This window comes from Conger conger, chromosome 12 (genome assembly GCF_963514075.1).
Source record: "Conger conger chromosome 12, fConCon1.1, whole genome shotgun sequence".
NCBI classification, from domain to species: domain Eukaryota; kingdom Metazoa; phylum Chordata; class Actinopteri; order Anguilliformes; family Congridae; genus Conger; species Conger conger.
This window is the reverse complement of record NC_083771.1, coordinates 22,467,691-22,493,746: the sequence shown is the minus strand read 5'-3', so window position 1 is coordinate 22,493,746 and position 26,056 is coordinate 22,467,691. Positions and strand designations below refer to the sequence as shown.

Below are 26,056 nucleotides of genomic sequence, written 5' to 3'. Positions count from 1 at the left end.
GGATGTATTTTGCTGCAATATATAGAAAAGATGAAAACATTTTGGTCTTGTCTTGCCAAGTTTGTTTGGAGGGAGGTATGCTTGACATAATATATAATATTCTCAGTAACTGGAATTAAGTCACGATTTGTTTTTAAACATGAAGAACATGCTTGCCAAAATAAACCACAAAAGCCATACATTTGTCAAGGTTGCAAGGAAAAAAATGAAATGGGATAATAATAAAAAAGTGAACTGTGCATATAAGACATTTCACTTACATTTTCTGGATATGCACCTTGTTCCTGTCTCTACTGCATAAAGTTGCAAAAGCACTCATTTTTTCACCCCTGTATGTATTGTAAAACTCCTACAGATAACCAAAAAGCAGACGTATCTGAGAGTTGAAGGAAACGTATGTAGTCTTATCATGTGCTAATTAAATGTTTGATCAATTATCTAACTCCAAAAATAGTTTAACCGCTCCTATGTTCTAGAGCAGGGGTCGGCAACCCTGGTCCTGGAGAGCCGCAGGGTGTGCTGGCTTTCGTTGTTACTTGGCATTAATTGATCAGTGAAAGCCGTTGATTACACAGTTAACTCACCTCACCTGGTTTCTTGGGTCTGAATCGGTTGCTTATTTTAAAGTGGAGACGAAAGCCAGCACACCCTGCGGCTCTCCAGACCAGGGTTGCCGACCCCTGTTCTAGAGTTAAAATGTCTACCAATAGTGTGACTCTATACTCTTGCTGTCTGTGAGTAGATGTTGACATGCCTCTAACCTATAGCCTACAATGATACACTTGTGTACCCTTTGGCAACACTATGGCGACGTGGCTCAGGCAGTAAGAGCAGTCATCTGGCAGTTGGAGGGTTGCCGGTTCAATCCCCTGCCCGGGCTGTGTTGAAGTGTCCCTGAGCAAGACACCTAACCCCTAAATGCTCCTGACGAGCTGGTCGCCGTCGGTGTGTGAGTGTGTGTATGAATGGGTGAATGAGAAGCATCAATTGTACAGCGCTTTGGATAAAGGCACTATATAAATGCCAACCATTTAGTGTACAGGCGAGTGATTACAGGGTGCAGGTATCTTATGCTCTGTGTGTCTGTTAGGACACAAACTGCTAGATGTGCAGTTGTGCGAGAGAGAGAGTGTCAAATGAAAGTTAAACTTTACATGAGTTAGGCATTCACATTGCAGCTCTATGACGATTGCCCCCTAACTTGCTTAATGGAGAAAGAACTGTGACAGACCCTGTGTGCAAATCCATGAATTCACCATGGTAAATGCACTGTCTCTCCTGGTAAGTCCTGTAGTTGTTTCTTAAAATTAATGTTTCCTATTAATGTCTCTGGTGTATTATTTTCTTGTAAATACTGGTGTAGCTTACTCTGGACTGTGACCCTTAAAAATAAAGCTCAATTCCCCAATGGACAAGAGCAATGTACATGTATAAATAAATTACTGCAAGCGTGCAAATTGTTCTTCATATGTTCTTTAGAAAATATCTAAAATGTCTGTCTGTTTATGGTCAGCTTTGATTTAAGGCCTGGATGTAATCAACATTTTGTTCATAACTTAATGTGTCTTGTAGAAGTAAAAACATATTTTCTATTCAAAAGTAGTTTGTAAGGTTCATTTTATGACCACTGAACTCACCAAACGGGAAGAAACTAAGCCTTGAATTAAATTTGACCTTGGAATTAAATTTGAACTAAACTTAAATATACATGTTGAATGAATCCTGGTCTGTTTGTGTTTCTGTGACCGTGGTTTTTTCCTGAGCAGGTGGGGTGCCCTAGACTGATAGCCACCATACTGGTTTCAGGGATCGGAGGGACATTCCAGTATGGCTTTCAGATATCTGTTCTTAACTCACCATCTTCGGTCAGTATCTATGGGGAGGCTGTGATACTTAGTTTGTCTGCAATATTGCATTTACATGCAAACTGAGGTCATATCTACAAGAAAAAGAAAAGGAAGATGCCATTCTCTTTAAATGAATGTCATAACCATTTAACATGATATTAGTCACTTTGAATATGATTTTTAGTCTTGAGTTCTGAACGTAATCCTTCAGAAGTACATATTGCTGAGTATTGTTTTTACAAAGTACATACATCAGACATCCTTTATGGCATGCACTCCCTGATACCCCAAGGGGTCATAGATCGCCCACAAATCAAAAATCCCCACTGCGGTTGTTTAATCCCCTCTTGTTTGTTCATGGAACTACCATGCATGATGTGTGACGTTTACTGCATACATGTAGCACTCTCCTTTCACTAAACAGCCAGTGGAGCGGTGCAGTTAATCACAGAGCTGGAAAAGATGTCACACTCAGTTTAATGTTCAGTTTCAGCAGAAAATGTACAACAGACATGTCACATTCAAACTCTCTGGCCATGTCCCCAGATGGCTATCACAAAAACCATCATTGACGATATATGTCAATATATTTTAAGAATGTTTCAAATGAAAGTATCAACATGGCAGATAATTAACATTGCTAAGATTTCTGACAGATTTAACTGGAATGACTGTTTGTAGTTAGTTTTCAGGTAGCAGGGGATTATTGTGAACGTGTATTTTAGTGAAAGGTCAGTCAAATAATTAGAATTTTTTTGTGTCATTATTTAAACTATTCAATACAAATCAGTCTACAATGACTCTGTGTACACACTCTGCAGGATATCCTCCTGATGTAGTTATTTACTGTACATTAGATTTACATTTACATTTTATTTTTTAGAAATGTGCATATTTGGTTTATTGATGCAGTCATAGGTGGTCTTGGAAGGTGTTTTACACTTGTCATGTCTTTTATTAGCTAATAAAGACCAGGAAACAGAAACCATATTTCTGCAGGTGGATAGACATTTCAATTACATCTCAATTACCTTGGAAATATTTCCAGATTCACTTTGTGAAAACGGAATATTATCCTTGTTGTGATTTTAATCTTGGACGTGCATTGTGGACTTCTCTCAGTTTCTTTCAGCCACTTTTCAGGACAATCATTTACTCTTTCACAATCATCCACATGTGCTTAGTCATCTCTCGCCAGGCCTTCCCTCTGACACAAGAAAAACCCCAAAGTTAACTACTGCATTATCAGTAACTCGCTGTTCTAGATTGGCAGAGGCATGGCAAGTCATTTATCGGAGCCTTTGGTGAATAGTACAAAGGTTGTCCTATAATGGGATTCATGAAGGCCCGCGATGAATAGGGACGTGTATTGTTAGGATTGTATTGATACCGATACCAATACCGATACTCCTTATCGGTACTCTTATCGATACCACGGCGTGTAATTTAGTGTATTAAATAAAGACGTTACAAGATGGTAAAAGATTCAATCGTTTTTTTATTACCACAAGGGGGGTAACACCAGCAACATCATTAAACAACTTACAGCACCTGCCTTTTAAGCCCTTAGCAAGTCAACATGTACAGTGCGAGGTATGTCAAAAAAACGAGCAGGCAGCTCCATACAGCCTTAAAGGTAACTGTCAATGTGATAATGCTTCAACAGAACAGAAGCTTAACTTAAAATTACAAATGCTTCTCAGAATAGATGAAAAAAAAAAAAAAACCTAGGGAGATGACCAAAGCCCTTGCCTACATGTTCAACCCAACAGACACATACATGCAAACAGAACAGTGTAGGGGAGGCGCTTCTCCTGACGCATTTAGCCCTAACAGTTTTTGTTAAGGAAAAACAACACATTTACTTTCTCTGGCAGCAGCCGAGATCGCTCTGGACCGTGACGTCACGCTATACACTCGGATAAAATGGCGCTGCGCATGTTTTAAAAAAGGGTAATTTAATTTTTTTAAATCCAGCTTTACTGGCAGTCTATATAGGGAATCAATCTAGTAAATTATGCCAACTTAATCTAGTATTTCACTTTCCCGTTAATGATTCATACACTCACCGTGACTTGATGAAGAAGCACTGTCGGAGTCTGCTTGCACGGAGGAGGACACGGTGTTGTTAGCGACTGCCGGGTTGCTAACTTTAGATGCGTTGTTTAGGCAGTCAAACACGCCGCACTCCTTTAGCTTTATGCTATGGGTAGACTGCAAGTGTTTCATGATGTTGCTGGTGTTACCCCCCTTTGACGCAACTACTTTCTTGCATATATTGCATTGAGCCGAGGATTCATTGCGTTTGATGAAGTGAGCCCATACCTTGGAGCGCTTAGCTCTTACGGCCGACTTATTGACTACTAGAGAAAACAACGGGGCGCTGCGTGCATAACCTGTCGACGGCGGCAGTGTCATAATTACGCGACGGTTAGGTGGACTCTTAAAAAATACCGAAAACAGGATCGTTTGTCTAGAATCTTTAGCGGTACTCTGGTACCGACCAATTAGGAACCGGTACCAAAAAATACCGGCTCTCGGTACACATCCCTAGCGATGAATCATGTATAAATGTAATGAGTGTTGATATGTTGACACTAATGGCTGGACTGACAGTTCGTCAAGGAGCTGGTTAACAGGACCTGCATGCAGCGGTATGGCCTTCTCCTGGAGCCCTGGGGCTTGAACCTCATCTGGTCCTTCATCGTTTCCGTCTTCTGCATTGGAGGACTGATAGGGGCACTTTGTGCAGGAAAACTGGTGACTGTTTATGGAAGGTATGCATTGTGTTACTCAGCACCTTTCTAAAGCTCAGAGCATTTATATAGCTTTATAACAAATAGTACTTGTGTCTAAGGTTGTAGCTAACCCCACTGGCACCATTGATGCATGCTCAGTGCCACGGGCCTGACATGGCAACCATGGCCAAAAATGCCAGTTGCACAGAGCCATCTGTGCTACTACTGCTCCAAGACATCCAGCTGTTGGTTTCATTGACCACTCTATTTAGCTGTTGATTGCCTTGTTCATATGCACTGTCGATGCTTATTTCCAAAACCAGCCCCCCCGTCTTTCCTGCAGAAAGAGGTGCCTCTTGCTGAACAACATCGTGGCCATGACTGCTGCGGTGATGATGCTGCTGAGTAAAATGGCCACTTCATTTGAAATGATTTTTGCTGGCAGATTCCTATATGGAATCAATGCAGGTAGGTTTTTAAAAATATATGTACTATTAATATTATTATAAGAAGAAGAAGCATAACAAGGACACATTTTCAATCAGAGCTGTGCCATTTCATATCAAATGTCAATCATCCATCACTGCTGTCAATGTTGTGACATCCAGTGACCAACAATACACTAGCCTATATAGGCTGTGTTGTTGATTCTGAAACAAAAATAAAATTACTGCTGTTATCCTGTAAATGTTGTGACTTTTGATAAAAATACAAAAATGTCACTTGCAGTGATGATTGTTGAGGTGATGTGATGCAGTGACCCACTGTGATCTGATTAGTCTTTGTGTACCTGCGCGACCTCCAGGTGTGAGTCTCTCTGTTCACACCATGTACCTGATGGAGTGCGCCCCCCGCAGGCTGAGAGGGTTAGTGGGCTTCACAGTCACCAGCTTCGTTTCCATGGGGAAGTTCTCCGGTCAGCTCATGGGACTGAGGTCAGATCCCTTTAACAACATCGTGATGAGTGCGTGTGCTTCTTTCTGTTATTTAACTGTCTCGGTACAGTGAATTTCTAAACAGTTCATCTCATATGGATGAAAATTCCCTCGAAATAAAGCTGACAGTCTGCACTTCAATCTCATTGTATCCTTTCAAACTTAGTGTGCTGGAGTACAGAACCAAAACAACAAAAGAATATGTCACTGTCTGATGAATTATGGTGCCCAATCATATGCTGTGGAGCTGCTGAGAGAGGTAGGTTTTCATTCAGACAAATCACTACACCTACTGACTTCTCTAATTAACACACCTTCAACCGGAGAGGAGTGAACTAGTGAGATCAGCAGGTGAAGCAATTGGTTGTAATGAAAACCTGCATACTCTTGGCCCTCCATGATGCATGAATGGGCACCGCTTGTATATAGCATATGGCCTTTGCACACCAGGATCATACTTCTGTACTGTAAATTGTATGGGGGTCTGTCAGATGACACGTCAAACAGAGGCCCAGATTGGCTGTGGTCTTCAAAGACACGGTTCGAAAGAGTAGGTTTAATAACCGTGGTCAAATTCCAATTGTAATGCCTTCTACTCACACCCACCATGCCTAATTGGCTGCAAAATCCATTGCAATCCCTCCCTAATTTCATTGCAAAATCAAAAGTTCAGGTTAAATAAGTTGAAATGAAAAAGCCTGGCCAAAGATTAAAGTTATTCATTGTCAAACGAAGGTCACTTGTTTTCAAGGAAGGGAGGGCGTGGAGAATCATTCTTAAACTATATCAGTGCAACTGACTAACTTCTACAGGGAGCTGTTGGGGTCCGAGGATAGGTGGCATTGGCTCCTGGCCTTCAATGGACTGACTGCCACCATCCAGCTCTTCATCCTCCCCTTCTTCCCAGAGTCCCCCCGTTACCTCCTCCTGGACAGAGGGGACCGGCAGGGCTGTGAGGAAGGTGAGGCTCCAAAGCAAGTCCCAAAATGGGTTTAAAACTTTTCTGCTCTTATTTGATCTTGTCTGGTACAATTGAGCCAACCAAGAAGACCAGAAGGCAGGGTTTGCACTTTTTGAGAGTATTTCATAGGTTCCAACACACCAGACAAGCTCAGTAAAGTGAAGTATTTGAATGCAAAATAATTATTTAACCCAGGTCTGTTATTCTGTAAATATATTTTTTAACTTGTATTAATTCAATCTTTACACTCTGTGACCAATATGCCTACTGAATTTTATTTAGCTATCATGGGAAGTTGGGGAACTTTCACTTTGTCACTGACCATATTTGCACTGTAAAGTTCAAGTTCAAAGAAATGACAAATAATTATGAAGACAAGACATTGCTGATATAAAGAATACATAAATAAAATAATAAGAATAATGGTAAAAAGTTCCCTTGGATGGCAACTCCATTTACCCCACCTTGCCCCTCGATGCAAAAAATGTTTTTTTATGCATTCTTTTTCTTCAGTTTCAAACCATGTCTAATAAATTTAAAAAATGTTCTTCTGAGTAAAACGGAATGAAAAGAGTGAGTTTATCTGCATTAGCCATGGAGTGGCTGTGGGGGAGGAGGGCCCATGACTCGGAGATCGAGGACATGCTGAAGGAGCATGTTGCTCTGCGGGGAGAGCGCTCTCTGAGCGTGTCGGAGCTGGTCCTGAAGAAGGCTGAACGCTGGCAGTTCCTCACCTTGCTGGCCACCTTCACCTCCTTGCAGCTCTGCGGCATGAATGCAGTAAGTTGATCCAGGACCTCTTTTCCTCATTCACATCCTCACTGCATATGTAAGTGCTGATCTAGGATGAGTTTTCCTCTGTTTGTATCCTGACCATCTTCACTAAAATGTTCCTAGAACAGCTCCCAAGGCATATTAGAGGAAACTCTAATATGGTGGTTCTAATACACAGGTGTATTTATACAGTATTCTGTTCCTGTAAGTGTATCTCTGTTCTGTTCCCTGTGTTGCTGTAAGTGTATCTCTATTCTGTTCTCGCTGTTCCTGCAGGTATATCTCTATTCTGTTCTCTCTGTTCCTGCAGGTTTATCTCTATTCTGTTCTCTCTGTTCCTGTAAGCGTATCTCTGTTCTGTTTCCTGTGTTGCTGTAGATATATCTCTATTCTCTGGAAGTGTTTTATGCTGCAGGGATCCATCCAGACCAGGTGCGCTATGCTGCTTTGGGAACAGGCCTTTGTGAGGTCACTACTTCCTTTGCATGTGTGAGTTTTTACAAATTTATTTCAGAATACCCCATTTCCACTTATTTTGTACCAGTCCTTTAAAAGTGTCAATATCTCAAAAACTATTTATGCAAACACATGGCTGAAGATTAAATTAATGAAGAGGCTTGTACCATTCAGACAGAACATATTTATGTCAGAGCATGTACATACACATGTATGGCCCATCCCTGTCTGTAGACTGCACGTGTAAGGCCCATCCCTGTCTGTAGACTGCACATGTATGGCCCATCCCTGTCTGTAGACTGCACATGTATGACTGATCCTTTGTTGATGACCAGGCTGCTGTGGTTGAGAGCACTGGGAAGAAGATTCTGTTCTTCAGAGGTTACATGTGCATGGCTGCCATCTTAGCGCTTTTAACATTGACTCTCAACCTGCAGGTAAGACTGTAACTGCATATTTACTATCATGGGAGCTCTCTTTTAACCCTTTAAGTCCAGTGCAGGAGCTTGTGTTATAGGAAAAAGATGTAAGCTGCCATTTTATTGGAAACAATGTGATCTATGTGATCTTTCTCAGGGACACGTCTCTTGGATGCCATATTGCAGCATGGTGCTGATCTTCATCTTCATCTTCTTCTTTTCAAGTGGACCAGGTATACAAAGTGACAGAAAGGCCATTCACAAGCCCACAGTCCATCATTTGATATCCTGCTGAGACCTAGCAGAACAAAGTTTCATCATCAAATGTCTTGGATGATAAAAAAAAACTAAAAAACATGTGAAAATATTTTCAAAAAGAATGTATTTTCACTGGATCGTCCTTGCAGTGTATTTCTTTATTTCTTTATTTATTTTTTGGCATATTAGAATATATATACAGTGGGCTCAAGAATTATTGGCACCCCTCACCAGCAATGCACAAACAAGGCTTAAAAATAAAGAATAATATAATTATAGAGAAAGGTAATACACAAACATGTGCCAAATACTGTACTTTATTAATGTTTCAATGGAAACAACCAAAATCATAACAATCATTTAATAAAAAATAAATTTCAACAAAATCAAGGTTTCAGAATTATTGGCACCCTTCACCTAGTACCTAGTGCAACCACCTCTGGCAAGGATAACAGCATGGAGTCTCGTCCTGTAATTTTTGACAAGATTAAGGAACACATTTGGAGGGATTTTGGACCATTCCTCTTTGCATATCCTTTCAAGATCCTTCACCTTCTTGGGTTTGTGCTTATCAACTGACCTCTTCAATTCAGCCCACAGGTTTTCGATTGGATTGAGGTCTGGTGACTGAGATGGCCATTGCAGAACGTTGATTTTGTTGTCACGGAACCATTTCTGTGTGGATCTTGAGGTGTGTTTTGGGTCATTGTCTTGTTGGAAAGTCCACCTACGACCAAGTCCCAGACTTCTGGCAGAGGGAACCAGATTTTCAGCCAAAATTGCCTGATACTTGCTGGAATTCATTATGCCATCAATCCTAACAAGTGCCCCTGGACCTCTGGAATTAAAACAGCCCCAAAACATGACTGACCCACCACCATATTTCACTGTGGGTATGAGGTACTTCTCCTTGTATGCATCTCTGTTCCTACACCAAACATACCGATGCTGTATCTGACCAAAACGTTCAATTTTGGTCTCATCTGACCAGAGAACCTTGTTCCAGTCATAATGTAAATGACGTTTGGTGAACTCCAAAAACTTTCTTCTGTGTCTTGTGGTCAGAAAAGGCTTTCTTCTGGCAACCCTTCCAATGAGGCTGTGGTTATGGAGGTGGCGTCTGATGGTGCTTTTTGAAACCTGGTGACCCCAAGATGCCACCAAGGCCTGCAATTCTTTCACTGTGATCCTTGAGGATTTTGTTGCTTCTCTCACCATTCTCCTCAGTATCCTGGGGGGCAAAATGCAGTTGCGTCCTCTACCCATGAGATTTTCAACAGTTCCATATCTTTTGAACTTTTTTATAATTGCTCTGACAGTGCTCAGTGGTATATTCAATCGTTTGTGAATTTTCATGTAGCCATTACCACGTTTATGGAGGTCTACGACCATCTGCCTCTTTTGAACTGCTAATTCTTTTGTTTTCTTCATGGTGTTGGATGACAAAGGGATATTGCATGTGTGTTTACCTCATTTTTATACCCTAGTGAAACAGGCAGCGATGTAATCACTCAATACAGTTCCTTAACACATAGATAAACTTAAATAAGTGGAATTTAATACCTGGTTTAATTTTGGTAGGTGTTATTTACAATAATCTTTAAGGGTGCCAATAATTGTGAAACATTGATTTGGAGGAAATAGATTTTTAATTAAATCAGTAAATGATTTTTGTTGATTCCATTGAAACATTAATATAGCACAGTATTTATCACATGTTGGTATTTCGTGTTTGTCTATAAATATATTGTTTAGAATTTTTTCGAGTATTGTATGTTCATTTTCTGTCAGGGGTGCCAATAATTTTTGAGCCCACTGTAAGTCATCACTTGCAGAATTTAAACAGAAAAATGCAGCTTCATTTTCTTGTGTTGGGCTAAATGTCTGTCATAAAGTTTGTCTTTACCATGACAGACACTGAAAGGAAAACTTGTCTTGTGATGAATAACTTGACACAGATACACAATTTAAATATTGCGGGTCACAGCTACGGTTTATACAGTATATTGATGAATTGAAATGAAGGTTAAAAAAGTGGCCCATTAATACTTTTACGTCATAATTATTTAAGCTGGTGCTTTTGACATTACTATGAAAAGTATTTCTTGGGAGTTCTGAACAACCTCAGTTCCCGATTGGTTGATTTCTGAGGCTGTATTGCCTCAAGTTTAATATCTAAACCCAGTTACCTATATGTTTAGAACTTAATGTATGTATTGTATGAATCGGTTGTTGTTTTTAAGGTGAAAACAGAAACCAGCAGGGACCATGCTGTTCTCCATGACCAGGGCATGAGAGGATTACTGAGTTAGCTGGATAACCCACCCAAATCTAAAACACGGACTGAAGTAAACAGAGCTGTACCAGGTTTTTACTTTGTGCAGTTATCTGGCTAACTCAGCAACCCTGCTCTGTGGAACAGGGCCCTGATCTAAAGAGTGATGCACATGATGCGCATGCCTGTAGCATAGTGGTTAAGGTAAAATGACTGGGACCCGCAAGGTTGGTGGTTCTAATCCCGGTGTGGCCAAAATAAGATCTGCACAGCCATTGGGCCCTTGAGCAAGGCCCTTAACCCTGCATTGCTCCAGGGGAGGATTGTCTCCTGCTTAGTCTAATCAACTGTACGTCGCTCTGGATAAGAGCGTCTGCCAATTGCCAATAATGTAAATGGCAATAATGTAGTGACCCGAGGATCTTCTGTGTTGTAGCTGGAATAACAGCCTCCTTGCCCGGGGAAATTTTCATGCAGTCCTCCAAAGCAGCAGCATTCACCATTGGCAGCTGTCTGAGCTGGACAGGCCTGTTTCTTCTTGGGATGCTCTTCCCCCTCATGATGGTAAGGAAAAATTACCTTCATTTCTACAGAGACTGCCCCTTTAAATCATTCCCCCCCCCCCCCCCCCCCCTCCCTCTGTGCAGTAAAATGTACATTTAAATATGTGGTGCAATGTGCATTAGAAATTGCTGTGTGTAATATGTACAGTGGGAGCAATAATTATTTGATCCCTTGCTGATTTTGTAGGTTTGCCCACTTACAAAGAATGGGACTGTGTAGAATTTTAATCATAGGTACATTTTAACATTGAGAGACAGACTATCACAAAATAATCCACAATAACAACATCATATAAATTTTATAAATGTATTATCGTATTTTTGCATGAAATAAGTATTTGATCCCCTACCAATCAGCAATAATTCTGGCTCCCACAGACCAGTTAGTTTTCCATTAAGAAGCACTCCTAATCTCAACTCATTACCCAAAACACCTGTGTCAACTCGTTACATCGTTAGGTAGCTGTGGACACCTGTCCACACAATCAATCAGATTCCAACGTTTCTACCATGGCCAAGACAAAGAAGCTGTCTAAGGACATCAGGGACAAAATTGTAGACCTGCACAAGGCTGGGATGGGTTATAAGAAAATAAGCAAGCAGCTTGGTGAGAAGTTAACAACTGTTGGAGCAATTATTAGAAAATGGAAGAAACACAAAGTCACCGCCAATCTCCCTCGGTCTGGGGCTCCACTCAAGATCTCGCCTCGTGGGATATCAATGATCATGAGAAAGGTAAGGGATCAGCCCAGTACTACACAGGAGGAGCTTGTTAATGACCTGAAGGCAGTTGGGACCACAGTCACGAAGAGAACCATCAGTAACACACTACACCGTGAAGGATTAAAATGCTGCTGCGCGCGCAAGTTTCCTCTGCTGAAGAAGGCACATGTACAGGCCTGTGTGAAGTTTGCCAAAGAACACCTGGATGATCTAGAGGAGGCTTGGGAGAAGGTGATGTGGTCAGATGAGACCAAAATAGAGCTATTTGGCATCAACTCGACTCGCCGTGTTTGGAGGAAGAGAAATGCTGAGTACAACCCCAAGAACACCATCCCCACTGTGAAGCATGGGGTGGAAACCTTATGCTTTGGGGGTGTTTCTCAGCTAAGGGGACAGGACGACTTCACCGTATCGAGGGGAGGATGAATGGGGCCATGTGCCAGGAAATTTTGGGCGATAACCTCCTTCCCTCAGTGAGAGCACTAAAAATGGGTTGTGGATGGGTCTTCCAACATGACAATGACCCAAAACATACGGCCAAGGCAACAAAGGAGTGGCTCAAAAAGAAGCATATTAAGGTCCTGGAGTGGCCTAGCCAGTCTCCAGACCTAAATCCCATCGAAAATCTGTGGAGGGAGCTGAAGCTTCGAGTTGCCAAGCGACAGCCTCGGAACCTTAAGAATTTGGAGAGGATCTGCAAAGAGGAGTGGACCAAAATCCCTCCGAAGATCTGTGCAAACCTGGTGAAAAACTACAACAAACGTCTGACCTGGAATGGAATGGCATAGCTTTATTGTCATTGCATAGTACAGAGCAACGAAATTACAGTTGACAGTTTCATCCCATCCAAGAAACATACAGAGGCCATTTCGTGGCCAACATGGGGAGGGAGACAGGAGCAGGAGAACTATCATTAGATAAGAAAGAAACAATGGGGGGAGATGAGGGAAAAAAATACAACTCCCCAAACTGGGCTCCTTTTTGGGGGCCCAGTTTTAGGTGTGGTATTAGGAAAAAAAAACCTTGGCACATAAGCAAACAATTAAACATCACAACAAGAAAACTCGAGACATGCACATTTTGGTATTGGGAAAGGTCTCAGGGAGGGGAGGTGTCACAGCTCAGACACTAGGGGGAGCGCGCAGCCACATGGCGCAACGCTCAACTCCCCAGCAGACTGCTCTATGATAGGGAAAGACTCGAGGGGGCCGACTAAGGCGTTGAATCCAAGGGTGTGTGTGCGTGTGTCTTTGTGTATGTGCATGTGTGAGCCTCTGTACTTCGTCACCGCCCAGGCCAACAGTGTTCTCTATCGGTGGTGAGGATTGGAGACAACCTTGAGTCCCAAGTGGTGAAGTCCACAGGAGGAGTAGGGAGGAGAGGGGTGGGGTTTGGGGGATGGGCTGAGCAGCTGTCTGCATACCATCCAGGAGAGTAGAAATCGGCTGTCCAAGGCCGAAGCGGGGGAGCCAATGACAGACACACGACCCTCGGTACCTCATACGAGTCCATCATGTATCTGGCTGCATGCGTTCCGTCGGGGCAGGCGGGTTCTCCCTTACCCAGTTTTCTCGTCGAGAAAAATTTGATCAATTGCATTGAGAGACCAGCTGATCAGATCCATAATTTCAGTTTTCGGAAAGAGATGCAGAGAGAGGCTCAGAGTTACAGGTTCAGACAGAGACTACACAAGGACAAGAGCAAAGCAGGAGAGATAAGGGCAGGGAGAGAAAGAAAATGCGACCGCCTCCATCGAGAGTAGCAGAAGAAAAAAAAAAAAACCTCTGCTTGCCAACAAAGGTTTCTCCACCAAGTATTAAGTCCTATTGTTCTATGGATCAAATACTTATTTCATGTGAAAATATGATATAAAATGTATATGATGTTGTTATTGTGGATTATTTTGTGATATTCTGTCTCTAAATGTTAAAATGTACCTATGATTAAAATTCTACACAGTTCCATTCTTTGTAAGTGGGCAAACCTACAAAATCAGCAAGGGATCAAATCATTATTGCTCCCACTGTATAGGAGCATGTGCAGTAAAATGTAGGATGTTCAGAAGTAAAGCATACAGTAAAACATTCAATAGAATTTGCTACTGAATAAAAATAGAAACTGGTGGAGCATTGCCATTTTTTCGACTTGTTTTATCTCATAAAATAGGCTTGGGGCTCATTTGCGTTCAGACCTGGGACAAATACGTAATTGTTTTGGATTTAAAAACATTTCTGTGCTCGATTGATCTTGCCTGGTGCAATTGAGCCAACACGAGGACCAGAAGGTGAGGGTGTGCATTTTTTGAGAGTATTTCATAGGTGCTAATACATTTTCAGTCGCTAGCTAATTTGATTTCTTTGGTCAGTGTTAATTCAGTTCTGTTTTTTATACATTTAAGTGAGTCCACACTGGTTAAGAGCTGTTAAGTGTATTCAATCAGAGTTGATTTCAAATGAATCATTCTGCAGTGTACAGTGGTGCCATTCCCCAATGGATGTTTAGCCTCTCAGCATGTAAAATGAAGTCCCACAGTTCATTGAGCTGATAGCGGATTCCCCTGTGTGCGCAGCAGGGAATGGGTCCCTACTGTTTCATCATCTTCCTCAGCTTCTGCTTGTTCACTGGGATCTTTGTCTGGCTGAATGTTCCGGAGACGAAGAACAAAACTCCGCTTGAAATCACGGAGGAGTTTCAGAGAATGCACAGCAAAGACAAGAATCATGAACATGGAAATGAGATGATTCGGACAGTCCTCTCAACCAAACTCTGAGCCCGGACAAAAGTGGATTGTTTTCTCTCAACAACAAAATCCACACATTGCTGTGTGGAGATGTTGTAGATTTACACACCATTAATTGGAGCAGGAATAGACAACAATGCTCTCAGAGTGTCGGAGACACTACAGATTTTGGTCCATCCAAGCCTATAATTATATTTAGAATAATTATATGAATAAGTTGGCTTCATGAAGACAGGTGACTATGTACTCAAGGTGCTTAATGATCTGTTGCGATCAAGCCTGGATGCATATTTTAAGCAGTTTTTGTAATATGTTTTGGATATCTACCTGTTGAATTGTTTCTTTCCCACAGTCAATAGCTCAGTACTGTACTGGCTTTGAGTGCTGTATTGTAAAATGACCCTAAAACTGACCGCTGTTGCCTGATGTCTGCAGCTTGGGGCCTGAGGCACAGTTTCTACATTAGGGAGAGGGGAATGGTTGTGCAAGAAAATTTGTCATTTTCATCTGTCAAATTTTCAGTTGGCATTAGGTTTCATAGTAACATGTGGGGATTGTCAAAATTTTGTAACTAGTTTGTGGTGTTAATGGTGTCCCTACAGGCGCTGAATTCCCTGTTCTCAATATTACAGTATGTGTTCTTATGTCCGTGTTAGATGCGTCATGGCAGCCCATGAATCTGTGCAGCTTTTGGGCCCTTGAGCAAAGGCTCTTAAACCGACATTGCTCCAGGGGGTTTGGATCAAGGCATCAGCTAAATAACTGTAATGTAATGTAATGTATTGGTAAACATATAGCGTTATGAATGAATCTGCTCTAGATTAATACATGTATAATAAATATTAATTCTACTTTAAAAAATTCATTGATCTCTGAAATCACCTTAGAAAGTTAAGTATTAATGAGAGAGAGAGAGAGAGAGAGAGAGAGAGAGGAGAGGAGAGAGAGAGAGAGAGAGAGAGAGAGAGAGAGAGAGAGAGAGAGAGAGAGAGAGAGAGAGAGAGAGAGAGAGAGAGAGAGAGAGAGAGAGAGAGAGAGAGAGAGGAGAGAGAGAGAGAGAGAGAGAGAGAGAGAGAGAGAGAGAGAGAGAGAGAGAGTGTCTTGTCTTGTAATCTAAAAGCTAGTTTTCAAGACTGGGACAAACAAACAACCAATCTATGGGTCTTTCCAAACCTTTACAAGAGATCTTATCACTGGCACCAGACATGGTAGTAAAGGGTGTATAAATGGGCTTTTGCTAGTTGATAGCAGATCAGAAGTTTCCCACAGTAAAATTTTATGGCCTTGGTGAATTGCTTTTGTCATACAGCTTAAGTTTTTTGTACATAAAAAGCTTCACCACATACCAATGCCCACAAATCCTGCTGGCGTCCAGCAGGTGGCAGTGTGTCTCCCTGCCAGACTAATGCAGAACATTCTTACTACACAGCAGACTCTGGATTTTAAAATTGGAAAAAAATGGTTTCAAGTTTCATTAAGATTATATCATCACATTCTTTATCCATGGCAAGACGGATGACTTCACAGCAAACTTTATTTTACACTTCAAACTCTGCCCTTGTGGTCCTGTGTGGGCAGGGATATTCTTGCTATATCCATTTCCCAAACATGATGTCTTAAGTTAGTGGCTTTTCCCTGGACAAAAGGGGAATTATATGCACAGCATTCTTCCGAAAAACAGACATGCACGCATGCATACATACACATAAATGCATATTTGGTGAGGTTTGTAAGTATTTGGAGACTAAAATGTCTGTTCTGTTGGCTCTGTACTCTGGCACATTGGTTTTGAAAGGAAACAATGAATAGGAGGTAAAAATGCAGATCTGTGTAGGAATTTTTATACATAATCCCGCCATTTTAGGGGACCAAAAGTAATTGGACAGTTGGCTTCTCGGATGTTAGACAGGTGTAATCAATCACTTCCTCAGTGCAGGTATAAGAAAGTGCTCATTATCAAGTCTGGGTTCTAGGATTTTGATTTGCAACATCATTAAAAAGAAAGAGAGACACTGTATACCTGCATTAACTCTCCCTAGCCTTATTATGCCTCTGCTTGAATAAACGGTCAATTTATGTTTCAAAGTAGTCAATGATATCTTCTTAAACTCCCCTAATACTAGTTTTATGAGCTGTGACAAGAGGAGTTGAGTAAAGCTTAAAAGATATCGCTCTTAAAGAAGGTCAGGTTGGGGTGGGTCAGTAGCTTCTCTTCAACATTTCCAACCAAGTGGGAAAATAAGTCATAAATTACTGAAACATTTTCCTGAAGGAAGGTTTTCCTTCTTTCACAGTAAGCACTAAAAAGTAGCGCCCTCTAAGAATTTCTACAATTATATTGCCATTAATATTTATGGCAGTCATATCAGGTGTAATATAGCCATTATTATTTTACTTGCATGCTAAAATGATAAGCCCCTGACCTTAGAAACTGACAGAATCGACCGATTTAGAAATGTAGATTTTTTGACCAAAATGAATAGGAAATGGGCCGAATATAATGAAACCAATAAAATATGAGCAAGCAGATCAACCCCAACACAACATCCTTGTTGTATTATTTCACCACAGCAGGGCAGGGGACATTGGTCATCATCTTTTGCTTGCGATCCCATGCGTCAACTGAATGGGCTCCAGTGTAATCTCTCAGAAGGGTCACTGAGTACCGGTGCAGTGAATCCCCTGCTGAGCCAGTGTGAGCACTAGAGGGACTCGTAAACCAGTTGTTGAAGAAGACCTTGTAGTTCTCTTGGCTGGGCCAGGCAGAGGACTACGTTGCCACTTGCTCCCACATCTGCTGGCTCAGGGTGTGGCACTGCTCTCCCTGTGTAGAAACTATGCAGGACACCATCAGAGCCAGCCAAGATTAGTATTTTTGTACCCCCATTTCTTTGGTTTGGATGGCAGGTATTGCTTCGATCTACTGTATTTCTTCCCTTGAATCTGCTCATCAACAGCCAGCTTCTCACCCATTGGGATTGATGTCAGTTTTGAGGTTAGACGAGTGACCAGTGGTCGTATCTTGTGGAGTGGATCATCATTTTCCTCCTGTCTCTCTTCACTGTTACTGAAGTGCAGGCCTCCCGTCTATTCAGTGTCATGGTGTCAGCTACTCTGCAGGCTTTGTTCCAAAACATGTGGGTGGCTGGAAAACCAAACAATGACGTGTACACCACAGTACCCAGGAACTGCTCCAATTCTTTTGTAGTGAGGTCAAGGGGCTTGTTTGCGTTACATTGCATCACATATACTTTGACTGACCTACAATAAGTTTCAGAATGTCTTCAGAGGAGAATAGCTTGAAGTACTAGAGGGGGGGGACATGACACCGTAAGATCCTGAAAGCAGGCCCTGTCATTCTGGGTAAGCATTGTGGGGCGTTCTCCACCGGGATAGGCATGGAACAGCCTCTGCTACATCTTCATCTTCATCTTCATCCTCAGACTCAGCCTCATTGTCAACAGACAGGAGTTTTCCTTTAAAAAGAAAACAGGAAGCACACATTTCAATGTGTTACATACCCTTCTGCATCCGCTGACATGCATGCAAAGATGCAAAGAAACCCACACACACACACACACACGCACACACACGTTACTTTTCTGACTGGTCACTAACGGACCCCTCACCTCCTAACTGTCTCTCAGACCTGATTCGGGGATCCACTCTTCCTGACTCTCTTCAAGCTCACTGTCGTGATAGTCACTTTTCTCAAGCTCACTGTCTTCACTGTCAGAGGGAATGACCCTAACTTCTCCATCATTTTCCTTCATAAAATGTTCTTGTGTCCATTTCCTGTAAGATACTAAAGCGGATACTGAAGTAAAAACCTTGACTATGGTCATAATTATGCATCCAAGCACATCGCCACACTTTAGCATGATAGTGCCCGAACAAAAGGGGTCTAACTGCACAATGTTGCCCTGAGGCAACAAACCAACTAACAGTTTTAGTATATAAATAAAAACGAAATAAGTTTAAACTAATAAACAATCAACATACTTCTTTACATACTCATGCACATGCATATATATATATTTAAAATATGAAGTTATTTCAATTTAAACATGTTAAAAAGTTATATTTATCTTCCCGATTGGTGGCTTTGCTTCCTGAAAGGACTGCTCCTCCCCCAGACAAAAGGCTACACCCACTTCAGCCCCTCATGTCATTGGACACAGACATGTCAGGTGATATTACACATATATCTTTTATTTAAAAGAATTAGAGGGGTGGTGTGAGGTCCAAAAAGGTAGTTTGTTGCCTGAGGGCAAAACCATGCCATCGACGGTTAAACTTTTTTTCTCCTGGGTCTCAGGAGGTTAAAGACACAGGTAAAGACACAGCATCCACTGCTCCATTGCTATCCCACAATCCTTTGAGACTCTTGGGGGAATTCCTGCAGTTGGATCAACACCAGCTACTGATTGTCAGTCCTGATTATACTGTGAAGGTCTCATATCTGAGTTTACCTACTGTAGGTTACCTACTGTGTGCAGTATGGCATAATTATGTGCTTGTAACTCTGTTGTACTTTGTTGTATAAGATAAAGGAAAAAAAGCAGGTCCATTCAAATTGGCCCTAGTTTCTACAGTACTTCACAACTGGACACCGGTGAAAACAGCCAATCACTTTTAACTAAACCCACCCCTTCTTCCACTTCATCTATGAACCATATGACACCCACCATTTTTGATTTTGCATCTATGATTATAACAGAGAGTATAATGTGGAATCAATGAGCAAACAAGACTTCAACAGCACTAGTGAAACTGCCCACGATAAAAGATTGCTATGTGTCAGGGCATTTCTAATCTTTCCAGCTACAAGTGTGATCAGCTACAATAGTAGCTTTATTGTCAGCTGTCAATGCACTTCAAAGTTATCCAGCTTAGTAACTAGGTATGGGATAGGTAACCTAACCCGCAGATAGTTTGCAATTAGATATGAAAGCTTACCATTCAGACAGTTCTTGCAGGGCCCTTGATTATTAAACTGGCACCTGATATAAATTGGCTATAAATTTGAGAAGCAACACTGGCTGGAACATACAGAATATGACGTACCGGCTGATTTCCGGACTCGAACATACAGTGTATAACATACTGGTTGTTTTACGGACGCGAACATACAGTAGATGACGTACCGGCTGATTTACGGATGCCATGTTTGTGGAGCGGGAGCGTGGGCAGGCAATGGGAGAACTGCTCATGTCAAGAAAACATGCAGTGCCCACCCAAAATGGTCTGTTCAGCTTGAAGAGTGAGAAACTCACTGGATGTATATTTTTAAAAAAGCACTGCAATATTGAAAAAAAAAACCTTATCTGTAGACTTTCTGGAATAATATAAAATTGCTGAAATATAGAATAAGGGACCTTTAAGTTCAGTAGAATAATGTGAATCCAGTTGTGCATGACCAGTGGTCTACAATTTAACATACATTAATTGTAAAATAAGAGACTGTATGTTTAAGCTCAGGTAAAGAACTGGGAGGGTCAAGCCGTTGGGCCCTAGAGCAAGCTGACATTGCTCCAGGGAGGATTGTCCCCTGCTTATTTTAATCACCTGTCAGTCGCTAATTGAAACCTTGCAATAATTAAAATAATAATGAATCAAAATACTTTTTTTTTTTTTGTATGATTTGGAGCTTTTGGTTTGGGAGAATCTGTGGCTCCCAAATGTAGCATTGGGACCCTGGAAGAGAGGGGTTGAGGGCAGTAATATTGCACATGAGAAAGAAACAAGGAAATAAAATGACAGTGCATAATGCCCTTTTGCATTGCCATGGCAGTCAGTAATGCATTGACATGGCAGTCAGTAATGCATCAACATGGCAGTAGCAGCAATGCATTAACATGGCAGTCAGTAATGCATTGATAGTACAAAAAAAGCCCCCAAATAATTTCCCCAGACGTATTAAGTTGGTCATTCATTTGTCATTAGTTTCAAATGAACTAGTGGCTTACAATAGAATAATGGTAGGAATACAGGCTTCTAATCTAAAAGCTAGTTTTCAAGACTGGGACAAACAAACAACCAATCTATGGGTCTTTCCAAACCTTTACAAGAGATCTTATCACTGGCACCAGACATGGTAGTAAAGGGTGTATAAATGGCTAGTTGATAGCAGATCAGAAGTTTCCCACAGTAAAATTTTATGGCCTTGGTGAATTGCTTTTGTCATACAGCGTAAGTTTTTTGTACATAAAAAGCTTCACCACATACCAATGCCCACAAATCCTGCTGGCGTCCAGCAGGTGGCAGTGTGTCTCCCTGCCAGACTAACGCAGAACATTCTTACTACACAGCAGACTCTGGATTTTAAAATTGGAAACAAAATGGTTTCAAGTTTCATTAAGATTATATCATCACATTCTTTATCCATGGCAAGACGGATGACTTCACAGCAAACTTTATTTTACACTTCAAACTCTGCCCTTGTGGTCCTGTGTGGGCAGGGATATTCTTGCTATATCCATTTCCCAAACATGATGTCTTAAGTTAGTGGCTTTTCCCTGGACAAAAGGGGAATTATATGCACAGCATTCTTCCGAAAAACAGACATGCACGCATGCACACATACACATAAATGCATATTTGGTGAGGTTTGTAAGTATTTGGAGACTAAAATTTCTGTTCTGTTGGCTCTGTACTCTGGCACATTGGTTTTGAAAGGAAACAATGAATAGGAGGTAAAAATGCAGATCTGTGTAGGAATTTTTATACATAATCCCGCCATTTTAGGGGACCAAAAGTAATTGGACAGTTGGCTTCTTGGATGTTAGACAGGTGTAATCAATCACTTCCTCAGTGCAGGTATAAGAAAGTGCTCATTATCAAGTCTTTGCAACATCATTAAAAAGAAAGAGAGACACTGTATACCTGTATAACTCTCCCTAGATCAAGCCTTATTATGCCTCTGCTTGAATAAACGGTCAATTTATGTTTCAAAGTAGTCAATGATATCTTCTTAAACCTCCCCTAATACTAGTTTTATGAGCTGTGACAAGAGGAGTTGAGTAAAGCTTGAAAGATATCGCTCTGAAAGAAGGTCAGGTTGGGGTGGGTCAGCAGCTTCTCTTCAACATTTCCAGCCAAGTCGGAAAATAAGTCATAAATTACTGAAATATTTTCCCTGAAGGAAGGTTTTCCTTCTTTCATAGTAAGCACTAAAAAGTAGCGCTCTCTAAGAATTTCTACAATTATATTGCCATTAATATTTATGGCAGTCATATCAGGCGTAATATAGCCATTATTATTTTACTTGCATGCTAAAATGATAAGCCCCTGACTTTAGAAACTGACAGAATCGACCGATTTAGAAATGTTGATTTTTTTGACCAAAATGAATAGGAAATGGGCAGAATATAATGAAACCAATAAACTATGAGCAAGCAGATCAACCCCACCAACATCCTTGTTGCATTATTTCACCACAGCAGGGCAGGGGACATTCATCATCATCTTTTGCTTGCGATCCCATGCGTCAACTGGATGGGCTCCAGTGTAATCTCTCAGAAGGGTCACTGAGTGGTTATCATACCACTTCACAATGTGCAAGGTGGTTTCTCCAACCATGGCCATCTTCTGTTTAAAAGATCCACATCCTGCTTTCTTCCGCTCTGCATCACTCATCAAGTTGACGTCTGGTAGTCTGTTGCCATGAAACAGTACCGGTGCAGTGAATCCCCTGCTGAGCCAGTGTGAGCACTAGAGGGACGCTCATAAACCAGTTGTTGAAGAAGACCTTGTAGTTCTCTTGGCTGGGCCAGGCAGAGGACTACGTTGCCACTTGCTCCCACATCTGCTAGCTCAGGGTGTTGCACTGCTCTCCCTGTGTAGAAACTGTACAGGACACCATCAGTGCCAGCCAAAATTAGTATTTTTGTACCTCTATTTCTTTGGTTTGGATGGCACATATTGCTTCAATCTACTGTATTTCTTCCCTTGAATCTGCTCATCAACAGCCAGCTTCTCACCCATTGGGATTGATGTCAGTTTTGAGGTTAGACGAGTGACCAGTGGTTGTATCTTGTGGAGTGGATCATCATTTTCCTCCTGTCTCTCTTCACTGTTACTGAAGTGCAGGCCTCCCGTCTATTCAGTGTCATGGTGTCAGCTACTCTGCAGGCTTTGTTCCAAAACATGTGGGTGGCTGGAAAACCGAACAATGACGTGTACACCACAGTACCCAGGAACTGCTCCAATTCTTTTGTAGTGGGGTCAAGGGGCTTGTTTGCGTTACATTTTATCACATATAATTTGACCTACAATAAGTTTCAGAATGTCTTCAGAGGAGAATAGCTTGAAGTACTGGGGGGGGGGCATGACACCGTAAGATCCTGAAAGCAGGCCCTGTCATTCTGGATAAGCATTGTGGGGCGTTCTCCACCGGGATAGGCATGGAACATCCTCTGCTACATCTTCATCTTCATCTTCATCCTCAGACTCAGCCTCATTGTCAACAGACAGGAGTTCTCCTTTGAAAAGAAAACAGGAAGCACACATTTCACTGTGTCATATACCCTTCTGCATCCGCTGACATGGATGCAAAGATGCAAAGAAACCCACACACACACACACACACACGCACACACGTTACTTTTCTGACTGGCCACTAACAGACCCCTCACCTCCTAACTGTCTCTCAGACCTGATTCGGGGATCCACTCTTCCTGACTCTCTTCAAGCTCACTGTCGTGATAGTCACTTTTCTCAAGCTCACTGTCTTCACTGTCAGAGGGAATGACCCTAACTTCTCCATCATGTTCATTCCTCCCATAAAATGTTCTTGTGTCCATTTCCTGTAAGATACTAAAGCGGATACTAAAGTAAAAACCTTGACTCTGGTCATAATTATGCATCCAAGCACATCGCCACACTTTAGCATGATAGTGCCCGAACAAAAGTGGTCTAACTGCACAATGTTGCCCTGAGGCAACAAACCAACTAACAGTTTTAGAATATAGAAATAAAAACGAAATAAGTTTAAACTAATAAACAATCAACATACTTCTTTACATACTCATGCACATGCATATATATATATATTTAAAATATGAAGTTATTTCAATTTAAACATGTTAAAAAGTTATATTTATCTTCCCGATTGGCGGCTTTGCTTCCTGAAAGGACTGCTCCTCCCCCAGACAAAAGGCCACACCCACTTCAGCCCCTCATGTCATTGGACACAGACATGTCAGGTGATATTACACATATATCTTTTATTTAAAAGAATTAGAGGGGTGGTGTGAGGTCCAAAAAGGTAGTTTGTTGCCTGAGGGCAAAACCATGCCATCGACGGTTAAACTTTTTTTCTCCTGGGTCTCAGGAGGTTAAAGACACAGGTAAAGACACAGCATCCACTGCTCCATTGCTATCCCACAATCCTTTGAGACTCTTGGGGGAATTCCTGCAGTTGGATCAACACCAGCTACTGATTGTCAGTCCTGATTATACTGTGAAGGTCTCATATCTGAGTTTACCTACTGTAGGTTTGGCATTGATTGTGCAGTATGGCATAATTATGTGCTTGTAACTCTGTTGTACTTTGTTGTATAAGATAAAGGAAAAAAAGCAGGTCCATTCAAATTGGCCCTAGTTTCTACAGTACTTCACAACTGGACACCGGTGAAAACAGCCAATCACTTTTAACTAAACCCACCCCTTCTTCCACTTCATCTATGAACCATATGACACCCACCATTTCTTGATTTTGCGTCTATGATTATAACAGAGAGTATAATGTGGAATCAATGAGCAAACAAGACTTCAACAGCACTAGTGAAACTGCCCACGATAAAAGATTGCTGTATGTCAGGGCATTTCTAATCTTTCCAGCTACAAGTGTGATCAGCTACAATAGTAGCTTTATTGTCAGCTGTCAATGCGCTTCAAAGTTATCCAGCTTAGTAACTAGGTATGGGATAGGTAACCTAACCCACAGATAGTTTGCAATTAGATATGAAAGCTTACCATTCAGACAGTTCTTGCAGGGCCCTTGATTATTAAACTGGCACCTGATATAAATTGGCTATAAATTTGAGAAGCAACACTGGCTGGAACATACAGAATATGACGTACCGGCTGATTTCCGGACTCGAACATACAGTGTATAACATACTGGTTGTTTACGGACTCGAACATACAGTAGATGACGTACCGGCTGATTTACGGATGCCATGTTTGTGGAGCAGGAGCGTGGGCAGGCAATGAGAGAACTGCTCATGTCATTCCTGGCCAATCAACACAGAGAAAGAAAACATGCAGTGCCCACCCAAAATGGCCTGTTCAGCTTGAAGAGTGAGAAACTCACTGGATGTATATTTTTTAAAAAGCACTGCAATATTGAAAAAAAACCTTATCTGTAGACCTTCTGGAATAATATAAAATTGCCGAAATATAGAATAAGGGACCTTTAAGTTCAGTAGAATAATGTGAATCCAGTTGTGCATGACCAGTGGTCTACAATGTAACAAACATTAATTGTAAAATAAGAGACTGTATGTTTAAGCAGGTCAATTTTTTTTTATTTAAAAAATATATTTTTTAGGCCTTTTTCAGCTTTATTGGACAGTATAGTATAGAGAGACAGGAAGAATGGGAGCGAGAGAGAGGGAAAGACATGCGACAAATGTCAGACGGTCGGATTCGAACCGCTGACGTCGCGGCTCGCAATGAGCATGCAGTCAGTGCTCTACAGGCTGCGCCACCGAGACACCCCAGCAGGTCAATTTTTTAATGTAAAAATAATGTTTATACATAGTTCCCCCAATTCAGGGCACCATAACATTTGGGACACCGCAATGTCATGTAAATGAAAGTAGTCATTTTCAGTATTTTGTTGCATATCCTTTGTACGCCATGACTTCCTGATATCTGTCACCTGTCAGAATCTTATTTTCAGGTTGTCCCACAAGCAATAATAAAACTCTTTCTATTCAGATGGATCTCAATGGGAATTGGCACAACTAGATTCAGCTGTAAATTACCATTTACAGTTACCATTTAGCTGAATCTCTCTCACCCCTGTGCAAAACCAGCTCCCCCTGTGGGGCTGCTGGCCACAGATTCTATACCTAACCCAAGCCTGGGGCCCAGCCGTAAACGTCTGCTTTAGTCATCAGAAAACACACTTTCACCACTACACTAATGTCTCTGCCTCGTGGGAAGCCTGTAGCCTAGTGGCTCAGGTAAAGAACTGGGAGGGTCAAGCCGTTGGGCCCTAGAGCAAGCTGACATTGCTCCAGGGAGGATTGTCCCCTGCTTATTTTAATCACCTGTCAGTCGCTAATTGAAACCTCACAATAATTAAAGTAATAATGAATCAAAATACTTTTTTTTTTTTTGCACGATTTTGAGCTT

The 26,056-nt window shown here is 41.5% G+C and overlaps 1 protein-coding gene across 1 annotated transcript; it reads left to right on the top strand.

The window, feature by feature from the left end:
* The first annotated feature begins 1,257 nt into the window (after nt 1–1,257).
* Nucleotides 1,258–15,235, top strand: slc2a11l (solute carrier family 2 member 11, like). The gene is made up of 12 exons (XM_061262100.1): nt 1,258–1,281; nt 1,767–1,865; nt 4,464–4,624; nt 4,929–5,053; nt 5,391–5,520; nt 6,333–6,481; nt 7,074–7,261; nt 7,634–7,744; nt 8,047–8,148; nt 8,288–8,363; nt 11,100–11,227; nt 14,519–15,235. Exons 1-12 carry the CDS (start codon nt 1,258–1,260, stop codon nt 14,717–14,719), a joined length of 1,494 nt encoding a protein of 497 aa, XP_061118084.1. The 3' UTR covers nt 14,720–15,235.
* The last annotated feature ends 10,821 nt before the right edge of the window (nt 15,236–26,056 follow it).